Source organism: Arachis hypogaea, chromosome 11 (genome assembly GCF_003086295.3).
Source record: "Arachis hypogaea cultivar Tifrunner chromosome 11, arahy.Tifrunner.gnm2.J5K5, whole genome shotgun sequence".
Classification (NCBI taxonomy): domain Eukaryota; kingdom Viridiplantae; phylum Streptophyta; class Magnoliopsida; order Fabales; family Fabaceae; genus Arachis; species Arachis hypogaea.
In genome coordinates, this window is record NC_092046.1 from 19,453,519 (window position 1) to 19,465,967 (window position 12,449).

General features: G+C 40.1%; 1 protein-coding gene across 1 annotated transcript; it reads left to right on the forward strand.

The window, feature by feature from the left end:
• Positions 1-2,417: 2,417 nt before the first annotated feature.
• LOC112721104 (uncharacterized) lies at positions 2,418-3,818 on the forward strand. The gene has a single exon (XM_025772176.1). The coding sequence runs from the start codon at positions 2,418-2,420 to the stop codon at positions 3,816-3,818; it is 1,401 nt and encodes a 466-aa protein (XP_025627961.1).
• Positions 3,819-12,449: the final 8,631 nt, after the last annotated feature.

Sequence of the window (12,449 nt, forward strand, 5' to 3'; positions counted from 1 at the left end):
TGGTTTAATTCCTAGCCATTTATTTTTCCGTTCTCGATTTCACAAAAAAATCTTCAAAAAAATCCTAACCAATAATTTGCATCTTGTGTCAACTCTTAGGGAAACGACTCGAGATTCTACTCCCGGTTATTTATTATTAATTGTGACACACATTCTAAATTGATAGTGGGAGTTTCGTCGGTTAAGACTGTACTTTCAACGCTATTTTAGAAAATACCTTTCAGAATTTCTTAACCGACATTTTTTCACCCATCACAATTGCGGGGCTATTCAGATTGCCCATAATGTTGTTTTTCATGAACTCACCAAACACATTAAAATTGATTGTCACTTTGTTCAGCAACGTCATTTTATTGATGTTGTTCGTCTCATAGCTATTGGAACTCTAGATCAGACTGTATATATCTTCACGAAGGCTCATCATCCTATTTATTTTCGAGTTCAGGTATCCAAACTCAAGATGGTATTTTTAGTTCCCACTTGAGTTTGAAAGGAAATGTTAGAGTATAATTAAGATCATTTAAGATCAGTTAATATCATTTATATTTATATAATATATCTGTGTATTTATTGTAGAATTTTATACTTATATTACTTTAATTTTTTTAGCATATATATATATATATATATATATATATATATATATATATCCTTGTATATTATATCTTTCAACACACTAAATAATATACAAAATAATTTCTTTAAATTACTCTCTTATTTCTAACATTAGCGATGAAGTAGTAGATAGAACCCTTATGTGTGTGAAAGTAGTGTATGTCAATGTGATTTAAAATTAAAAGCTGTCCAATCTATAAAAAAAAACTCCCTCACAAGTGTCTATCTCCTTCCGAGCGATGCATTCTATCGGGTACATTATTCACAAATTGTTCATTAATTTATGGGCAATTTACTTAAATAAATAGAATAGAAGAATGGTTTACCTAAATGTGCAAAACTGGTTGTTGTTACGTCGTTGTGCAAAAACTCATTTCTATGTAAATCGTGGCAACCCACCACAGTTTCAAAACGTGAATAAACCGTGGCAGGTCCCAGCGGTTTATGGGCAAAAAATATTAGAGTGTAAACCGTGGTAAGTCACCACGGTTTACGAAGGAAAGATGGCATGCATAAACCGTGGAGAGTCACCACGGTTTATGAGGAAATTTTGTTGCACATAAACCCTTGTGGGTTACCACGGTTTATGTAGGGTAAATAATGGGCAAAAAACCTTGTAGGTTTCCACGGTTTACTATGACGGGAAGTCTATATATATGTGGGTGATTCAAGCTCCATAAGAGATCATTCTCACAATGGCTAGTGAGGAAGAGAGTTTTCTTGCCTTAGTGCATTACTCTGGGAAAATAAGAAAAAGCAAAAGCCATGGTGTGAAGTTTACCGACAGAGAACCACTGAGTATTTTTATCAGTTCGTCGATGAGTTTGTCAGATTTGAAGAACAGCATCTTGGAGAAGCTTGGCGTGTTGGGAAGCAAGTAGGTGAAGAAACTATTCTACAAGATTCCCATGGCGGTTGTCTCGACCGGTGTTCAGTATGAAACCTTTGCGGTTAAGGCTGATGAAGATATTAGGGTTCTGTTCTACTGTGTAAGGAGTTTTCCGGAGATCAGAATCCATGAGTTGTTCGCGAAGTTGGAGGTTGGTGTCGATAGTTCTGGGGCATCCGCTCCAGTTCCTGGCCCAGCTGCCGCGGGTGGTGCATCTAGTTCTATGCCTGCGGTCAGACCGTATCTTCCGCCGGTTCAATCACCTTCATTTGCGACTGATTTAGACCGAACAGAGGTTGTTGGTTCTGTACCTTTGGAGAATGCAGCAGTCATTGAGCCTCCCCACGTTGTGGGCACCGGTGGTGGCCTCGTACCTTATATCGAGGACTTTGGTGGGCCTGATCAAGTAGAGAATGCAATGCGTGACGATGAGTCTGACCAGGAGCCTGTTGATATCGATGGTGACAGCGACGATGACACAGGTGGCGATCCACATGCGCAGCATCGGCCTTCAGGTTCTGGTTCTCATCAGTACCCTCCACACTTCTCCACACTAAACTTGGAAGCTCTTGGTCAACAGGAAGACAGTGGTAACAAAGTGGGGGGATCTTCTACAGAATTTCAGATTGGGCAATCATTCTAGAGTAAAGATGAAGCTGTGCTGAGTGTAAAGGACTATAGCATCCGGTGAGGTGTTGAGTACAGAGTCATCGAATCGGATCATGTAAAGTATCATGGAAAATGCAAGGAATCCGGCAAGGGTTGTAATTGGTTGATTCGTGTAGCGCTTCGATCACGAAAGGGGACTTGGGAGGTTAGGAGGTACAATGGGCCACACACATGCCTCGCAACTTCTATTTCAAGTGATCACCGTCAGCTGGATTACCACGTTATCTGTGCGAGGATTCTTCCTATGGTTAGGGCCGATGCTGCGGTTACGGTAAAGGTACTTCAACAAGCGACAGAAGCTGATTACGGTTTCAGGCCTAGTTACAGGAAGGTTTGGATGGCTAAGCAGAAGGCAGTGGCACAAATATACGGAGATTGGGAAGAGTCTTACGCGGAGTTGCCACGTTGGATGCTAGGGATCCAGGCGACAATGCCGGGAACAATCACGGTGCTGAAGACGTCTCCTGTTCGGATTGGTGGTGGGGTTGATGAGTCCACGGTGTACTTTCACCGGCTTTTCTGGACATTTCCATCCTGTATCGAGGCATTCCGGCATTGCAAGCCCCTCGTCAGTATTGATGGTACCCACTTGTATGGGAAGTATGGAGGGACGTTGCTGTTGGCGATAGCTCAGGACGGGAACTCGAACATCCTCCCGATAGCATTTGCCCTTGTGGAGGGCGAAAATGCAGAGTCCTGGTCATTCTTCTTGTCCAATCTCCGAGAGCATGTGACTCCTCAGGAGGGTATCCTTGTTATCTCGGACAGGCATAATGGGATCAAGGCTGCGCTTGAGGCACCTGAGACTGGGTGGCTGCCTCCTCGGGCTTTCCGGGCCTACTGTATTAGGCATGTGGCTGCGAATTTCGCCCTAACGTTCAAAGGTAAGGACTCAAGGAGGATGTTGGTGAATGCTGCCTACGCGAAGACTGAGGCTGAGTTTTACTATTGGTTTGACATCATGCGGACTGAGAATCCAGCAATGTGTGACTGGGCCAACCGGATGGAGTATGACAAATGGACCCAACATGAGGTTGCTGGTCGACGGTTCGGGCACATGACCACAAACATCAGTGAATGTGTGAACTCCGTGCTAAAGGGAACTCGCAACCTGCCGGTCACATCGTTGGTTAAGTCAACCTACAGGAGGCTTGCTCAGCTTTTTGTGGTACGGGGACAGACAGCAGAGGCACAACTCGGATCTGGGCATGAATTCTGTCAGGCATTGGTCAAGGCCATTGATCGGAACCTAAGAGACTCTAGGTGCTTCACTGTGACATTATACGACAGGCATCAGTCTGAGTACACCGTCGCGGAGACAACACCAACCGGGAGCTTCTCGCTGGGTAGCTATAGAGTTTCCCTTAAAGATCACCGATGCGACTGTGGCCACTTTCAGGCGCTGCATTATCCTTGTTGCCACGCCATTGCGTGTTGCGCCTACTCCCGGCTTAACTGGGCATCATATGTTCACGAGGTGTATCCTATGAGTGAGGTGTTCAACGTTTACAAGCAGGGGTTTCTCCCACCTATCCCTGAAGGACTATGTTCAGAGCTGGCTGTGGGAGATGCTGAACACCGCCGAACTGGGGTAGAACCCTATCGACCTGGTGCCACTCGATCGCAGCAAAATATATCAGGCTAGTGACGGCCGTCCATAGCCTTCGGTGCTCGTCAGCTAGTATCTCCGGATGAATAACAGCAGCAACATCAACAGAAGAATAAGGCTCCCACACAAACTGTATCGAAACAGTAAGAGTTTCATGAGACAATGACATTTAAGGAAAACTAGTTCAAGTATCAGCAATAAATAAATGACTCACATCGTGGACACGCAGTCGATCCAGTGCGAGGCGTGTGGAAACTAATCTCTGTGCCCCTGCATCGTTCCTCGGCACAAACTCAGCCCACCTACAATTTTAATTGAAATGATGTCAAAACAAAGAATAACACATGCTGTTTTTACAATTTATGAACGGAAAATACTAAACCCTACCTGGATGCAAGAGGAAACCCGAACCGGTCAAAACCAGTGGGCCTGATAGTGGGAAACCTCCAGAAAATCCAAGACTGTAGTAGCTGTAGCGGCCCAGCCAAGTTAACGACGTTCCTGTGTGTATCACGACAAAGACACCTATACAACCAGGCCAATGCAGCCGAGCCCCAGCTATATCTGCCCAAGTCGTCCAATGATGCCAAATAAGGCAACCAGCGAAGGTGGACCCGGTTTGCGTTCTTGTCCGCAAACAGCTGAGACGATAACAGCATCAGGATATAAGCACGTGCGTATACACGCACGGTCTCATCAGTAGCATCTGTAGGGAGAACCCGGAACCTCTCGTGGAACCATGTGTAGCACACTGTCATCTGCTTGATTTTACTCTGTGGAGGTAACTCCCCGAACAACTCCCGGAACCACACCCATGCTGGTCTACCGTGTTCCATCAGATTCTCAAACTCAGTCAAGCACCCACTAACGGGCGCATCATCAATCGGCAAACCCAGCTGATACGCGACATCCTGTAAAGTAATGGTGCACTCACCAAACGGCATGTGGAACGTGTGGGTCTCCGGACGCCACCGCTCAATAAATGCGCTAAGGAGAGACTCATCAACCCAGAACCACTGACTGTTTAGTCTAGCCAGATGATACAAGCCCGCAGTCTCCAGATACGGTATAATCCGGTCATGTAAGGGCATATTCTGCTGCCTCCTAACAGCGCTAATAACCCTACTAGGCTGCAAAACGTGGGTAATAAACAGTGAAGCTACGAATACTATGCACTCATTATAACAACATAAATATAGAAAAAAAAATATTTTTCAATAAAATTTTAACATTTATAATAAAATATTTTACAACAAAACTATTAACCAGACTAACAAGATAACTAAGCATAATAAAATATGCATTACTAACAATACCGATAATAATATTAACATTTACGTAGACAATATTAATAAACGCCTCACAATTTGATTGACAGTAACCATAATAATATCAATATTTATGTAAATAACATTAATCAGAATAACAATACAAATAAACATAATAAAATATTTTTACTAACAATATTCCTAATAATATCAATTGCTATATTACTATGAATTTTAATAACAATAATAATAACAATAATAGTAACTAACCTCTTCGTCGATATATCCTGCCACGTGAGCAACGCCATTTAGTCGGTACAAGCGATCCTCACCCTCCATTGGCTCCACCACCCACTCCTCCTTCAAACCTCCAAAACCAAATCCTCTCAACACAACAACAACTTCCTTTCTTTTCTGCTCTCCCAAATGATCCGTCCCAGCATTCAGCGGATTACTTATATAGCTATACACACGTAAACCGCGGTGGGATACCGGGTTTTATGTGCAACAAAATTTTCTCATAAACCGTGGTGACTCTCCACGGTTTATGCATGCCATCTTTCCTTCGTAAACCGTGGTGACTTACCACGGTTTATACTCTAATATTTTTTGCCCATAAACCGCTGGGACCTGCCACGGTTTATACACGTTTTGAAACCGTGGTGGGTTGCCACGGTTTACATAGAAATGAGCTTTTGCACAACGACGTAACAACAACCAGTTTTGCACATTTAGACAAATCATTCTTCTATTCTATTTATTTAAGTAAATTGCCCTTAATTTATACTACGAAATTTCCGTGTAGTTCATTTTCGTACTTCATTATTTTGTTTTTCTTTGACACCAAAATTGCACGTCATATAGAATGACTCACGTTTATATTCCCAACGAACATACTGATAATAAGAACTATACTTTCATATAGATATTTTAAAAAATTTTATTTTGTTCTTTTAGTCATTAATGACTGAAATATCAAAATGTATTATTTATGTTATGGCTTCTCTTGATTTGTTGCCAGTAACTTTTGTTTTCTTTTATGAAATACAATTACTACTCTTTTTGAAAACAACCTTTGAAAATCCCAGAGATTTGACAATTTTAAAATTAAAAAAATGACAAAAATAATTTAAAACATGTTTACAAAAATGATAGTTACATTATAAATTATTGGTGATATAATTATTTGTTTAAACTTTTAGAATAAATAATTTTATAAATAATAAAAGAAAATTTATGAACAAAATATATATCTAAAGTTTGATCTTTAATTTGACCCAAAATACAAAAGATAAAGCTTTTTTAATATCAAATACAAAAGATTTTTATATTTTCTAAACTTCTGAAAAAAGAAATGGGACATAAACGTAGTTTTCGTCTCTCTATTTCTATTTTTCCGAGTTTGTAAAAAATCCAAAACGTTAACCCAAAATTTAATATACTGATAAATGTTGCAATTTATTGCAGTATATTCATTCTTGAAACCAGCGTGCATCCAAGAGAGCATGAATGCTTGAAGGAGCTCCGTGAGATCACATAGAAACACCCTTTGTATTTTTTTTTTTTTCCTTTCACTTTCTTGACATCCACATTGGCACATTCACCTAAATGTTATTTTTATATAATTGAATAAAGTACACAAAATTAATCGGAGATGTAGTATGAACACTTTATTAAATTGTTGAATTTATTGTTATAAATATATTTCGAGTACAATACATTGGACATGCTGGTGTCAATAGGGCTGGCAATACCTTTTTTATCCGGTCCAACCATTTAGATAGGGTAGAGATCAATAGGGTACATGTTTAAGGTGTATCTTATTCTACTCGCACACTATATATAACATATATTTTATAAAAATTAGGTATATATAATAAAAGAGGTGAAAATTGAACCCACAACCTTTTTCATATAATGACTTGTAATAAGTGAGCAATCACTAAACTAATTAGTTAATTTAGTAATTTAGAGCATTAATTTTTTATTTTTTATTTTATTAATATGTATGAAATTTGGAATGATTGAATTTTATATTTGTTTTGAAAAAAATTGATATTTTTACGAATAGGGTAGGGTAGGACAGGATTTAGAACTTTAGGGTGTGGATAGCGGGTAAAGTACAGTAGAGTTTTAATAAAATTTTCAACTCACGGGTAGAGTTGGGTAGGGTCCAAACCCTACCTTACCCTATCCATTGCAAGCCCTAGGTGTCAATGTCAAATTGTTAATTTTTTTAAAAATGGAATAAATTATTTTTAAATTAAATTAAATTCTAAATTAGATCCATTTAAATTAAATTAAAAATTTTATAATTTAAATTTTAAATTATTTAAATAAAATTAGATTAATTAAAAAAAATAAAAGTATACTAGTAAAGGTGATACTAAAGGCTTGGCAGATTTTTTGGGATATGAGGTGAGTAATAAAGTCGATTTGAGCTGACTATTTCCTGGGATTATGGTTGCAAACCTACTGGGCCAGGCAGGGGAGAAATAAGGCTGGCTGTAATTGAACACACAAGGGGGCCCCTCAACAAATATAGGTGCTGCAATAAAGACATGGACCTTGAAAGCAAAGGTCCGAAGCATCTAAGCAGGCTAGAGAAGCAGACGTCCATCTTCGGCCTTCCTTGGGGAGCTCGGGACGGTTCTGCTGCGGGTCGGTGATGCAGCTAGCGGGTTGGAGAAACACAAATCAGGAGGGCTTCGTTTCACCAGTGTTGGAAGCCTCTGCGCCTGGGGATTTTCGAGAGTTGGGGGCTACAGTCTTTTGGGGCGGGAGCGACACGAACCTGCCCTGATGAAGAACTAGAGATGGCGGCTGGTTCACAAGCGGTGCGCCGACCAGATCATAAGATGGGGGACGGTTGTTAGGCGACTGTGGTTGGAGTAAACCGGAGAGAAGGACGATGAACTGGCGTGGGAAGTGCGGCGGCAACGAGAGCTCATGTGTGTCAGCTAGGGGTAGTCCCTATCTCCCCTTGTATTGAGTTGGTACTGGAACGGGCTAGCGGGCATAATGGGACTCAAACTTTGACACACGCGGTGGAGGTAGGAGGAAGACAACACTGAGGTAGGACATGGTGATGTTGATGAACACAATGGTGAAGATGATGAAGAGATTGGGAAGTCTGGACTGGGTATGGAAGCTTGTGTTGACAGAAATTTACCAGTGCCTAGTGTGAATATGGATGTGATGAAAACGAGGACAACTTGGAAGACGCAGCACAAGCCAATGATGATGAACTCAGTGACAATGAGGGTGTTACTTTGGAGGAGCAGCTTGCAGAAAACAAAAGAACTTGGGAACTAGCAACGGAGTCAGGAGCAGTATTGTATAATGAAGAAGATGATATTATGGCAATCCTTTAATAGCAGAATGAAGAAATTGCTCTGAAAAAATGCTTGGCGAAACAAAAGGCAAAAGCGAGGAGGAGCAGACCCAAAGCTCAAAAAATGGTGTGCTACAATTTTTTGAAATGATTTTTAGTTCTTAGAATATCAGGGGGTTGAGGGGTGATGGAAAGCTGAGAATGATAAAAGACCTGAAAAGAAAATTTAGATTAAATATGTTAGGTCTGGTGGAGACGAAAAGACAGTTAGTGACTAAATTTGATATGCTAAAAATTTGGAAAAATAGTTGTGCGGGGTGGGACTTTGTTGAATCTAATGGTGCATCCGATGAGTTGCTGTTAATATGGGATGATGAATTTTTAAAATAAGAAATATCCACAAAGGGGAGAGATGGTTGTGTGTTGAAGGGGAGCTAGTGAAGTATAATTTTAATTGTGCTTTTATTTTGGTGTATGGAGCGCATGTTAGAGATGAGAAACTTGTTGTATGGGAGGAGTTGAGTTACATAGCAGGGTTATGCCAAGTTCCCTGTTGTTTCATGGGGATTTTAATGAGATTGTACAGGTGGAAGAAAGACAGGGCACTGATAGCTTACCCTTGTCAGCTGAAGACTTCAAGAATTGGATACATGACATGGGTGTGGTGGACTTGCCGATTACTGACCACAAATTTATATAGTTCAGAGGTGGATCTTGCAGTCGTATTGATAGGGTCCTGGTTAGCCTGGAATGGCTGAAAAAGTTTCCAGAGACTCGGTTACATGGTGGTCCTAAGGGCTTGTCTGACCATTGTCCAATTATAGTGGAAGATAGGAGGTAGAGAGATAGATAAGAACACGAGGTATTTCCACAACTTAGCCTCTGCGAGAAGGAGAAATAACAGGATTGATGCGCTAGTCATTAATGGAAGGTTAATAAGGAATCAAGCTAGAATCAAGATTGAAATTAGAGACTTTTACAAGAATTTGTATCATCAGGAAGAGTCTTCTTTGGTGGGGTTCAGGGATGGTTTGGTGGATATGATTGGTGAAGAGGATGCTTTGGCGTTCGAGGTGCAACCGACTCATGAGGAGATTAAGGAAGTAGTGTGGGATTGCGAATCATCCAAGGCTCCAGGAAGTGATGGGTACAACATGAACTTTATAAAGAGGTGCTGGGCTGAAATTCGTTCCGAGTTTACGGTGGCAGTAATGGATTTCTTCCTAACTTCCAAGCTACCGGCGGACGCAAATTTCACTTGGGTGGCATTGGCCCCTAAGTTTACTGGTGCAAAGGAAATCAAAGTCCTGAGACCGATCAGTATGGTAGGTTCTGTGTATAAAGTCATCTCGAAATTGCTAGTTAGGAGGATGCGAGCAATCATGCCACGACTAGTAGGTGAGACTCAGAATGCTTTTGTCAAGGGACGAAAGATTCATGACGGGGCTCTTATCTCATGCGAAATTGTTCAATAGATTAAAATGAGGAAGAAGGAAGCGGTGATAATAAAGCTAGATTTTCAGAAAGCATATGATAGAATCAAGTGGAGTTTTGTAGACCTTGTGTTGCAAAAGATGGGATTTGGACGAAGATGGAGGAGTTGGGTTATGGAGTGTGTAAATACGAATTCTATGTCAGTGCTGATAAATGGCTCGCCATCTAAGCCTTTTAAGATAGAGAGGGGTTTGCGACAGGGTGATCCACTGTCTCCATTTCTGTTTGTACTCGTCGTTGACGTTCTACATAGGATGCTTGGAGAGGCGGTGAGAAATGGGTGAATCTCGCCATTACTGGTGGGTCGATGATGGAGTTGGGAATTGGTGTCAATTCGGATTTTCTCTCAAAATAGGATCACTTCGTTATAAGTATAGCCAAATCAACAACTTAACTCCTAACATCAAATTTAATTCCTAAGGATAGTCACAATACCAAACAAATTATAACCGAGAGTATTTAACTCCTGGGTCGTCTTCCCTAGGAGTTGTAAATGAAGTGTACAATTATTGGCTATGAGAGAGAACATGGGGAATTGGGAAAGAAAGCAAGAGAGAAAGTAATGTAAATATCAAGAGAGCAATTGATCATGCAAGAATTAAAAGAAAGTAATTAAAGGCAATGAAAATGGGAATTAAGTGCTAAAAGGGGCTCTTGGTGAGAATTGGGGAATTTAGGATTCCTATCCTAGTTATGGACCACAAACATGGCAATTGTATGGAAGCAATCCAAATTAGTCAATCCTCCTTAAGAATTATTCAAAAGGGTGTAATTAATCACAATCCATAAGTCCTAGTCAACTCACTAATTACTTAGTGAAAGACTAGCGTCAATAGAAACCAAACCAATTAACTGTTCTCACACAATGCGGAATGGACATTCACAACTCAATTCCACCCAAACACCCAATTTCTCAACCAAGAGTGTGAAAACTAAACATGCAAGAAATTAAACATCAAAGCAATTAAATAAACATAAAAGGAATTAAAAGTCAAAGCAATAAAAGTCAAAGCAATTAAATGCAAGGAAAGGAAACTTAAAATGCAAGAAAACCTCTTGGCAAGTAATTGAGAGCTAAGGTTACCTATCCTAGCCATTGACCACAAACACATAATGATTATGAAGAGTTAATCCTACTTAGTCAACCTTATATCGAAGATAAGTCAAATAGGCATAGTTGATTTCAATCCCTAAGTCCTATGTCAACGCTAAGGGGTCACATAGAGTCAAGGGAGACCAAATCAACTAACTACTCTAATATATCAAACAAGAATTGACATCAATGACTCAAGGATCACCAAAGTCATCAATTTCAAGCCAAGAGTGGAGAAAAAACTATGTAAAAACTAAGCCAAGCATTTTATCAAACACTTGGTGTGCATGAAAATAAAATAATATTAAAATACATTAAAATAAAATCTAAAGCTACCAAAGCAAGAAAATTGCAATAACAACCAAAGAAAGCAATAAATGGACATAAAATATAAATTGCATTAATTGAAAATAAAAATGACAAGAGTGTTCATAAACATAAAAGAACAAAGAAGTGAAATAACAAGATAGAAGGAAAGCAAGAATTAAAAGTAGAAATTACAAGAAATTAAACTAAAGAACCCTAATTCTAGAGAGAGGGGGGAGCTTCTCTCTCTAGAGAACTACACTAAAACATGATAAAAGCTAACCCTAATTGCCCCCTTGCTTCCACTTGAATTGGGGTTGAAATAGCTTCAGAAATGAGTTGGATTGGGTTTTGGAGGCCCAAAATTCGCCCCCAGCGAGTTGCAATTAATGAGCTGACTTAACTTGGGTCACGCGTACGCGTGACTAGCAAAAATCCATCCATGCGTACGCGTGGGTCATGCGTACACGTCGCTCGCATATCTTCCTTGTGCGTGCGCACGCATACTTGTGCGTACGCACGGGTGCTGGAACTTCCAAACTCCATTTCTTCATGGTTTCTTCCCTTTTGCATGCTCTTTTCCATCACTTCTTCCACCCGTGCTTGCCTTGGAAACCTGAAATCACTTAACAAATACATCAAGGTACCAAATGGGATTAAAGTGAATAAAATATAGCAATTAAAAGGCCTAAAAAGCATGTTTTCACTTTCAAGCACAATTTAGGAAGAAATCATGAAACTATGCTATTTCAATGAATAAGTGCAAGAAAAGTTGATGAAATCCACCCAAATAGAGCAAATAAATACCATGAAATATGGATTCATCAGTCGAGATCATGTCAAGCTGTCACATCTTCAGTTTGCAGACGATACTGTCTTGTTTTTCCCCCCTGAGGAAGAGACCATTAAGAATTACAGGAGGATCCTTCGTTATTTTGAGCTTATGTCGGGGCTGAGTATTAATTTTGATAAGTATAGCTTGATTCCTATTAATTGTGATGATCAGTGGGTACAACGTATGTGTAGAATGCTGGGCTGTAAGAGAGCTTCTCTTCCAGTGAAATACTTGGGGATCCCGCTAGGAGCGAACCTGAGGTTGGTGAAGACTTGGAAGTCCATTATAGAAAAAGTAGAGGAGAAGCTGAGTATTTGGAAAGCCAAGGTCCTCAATA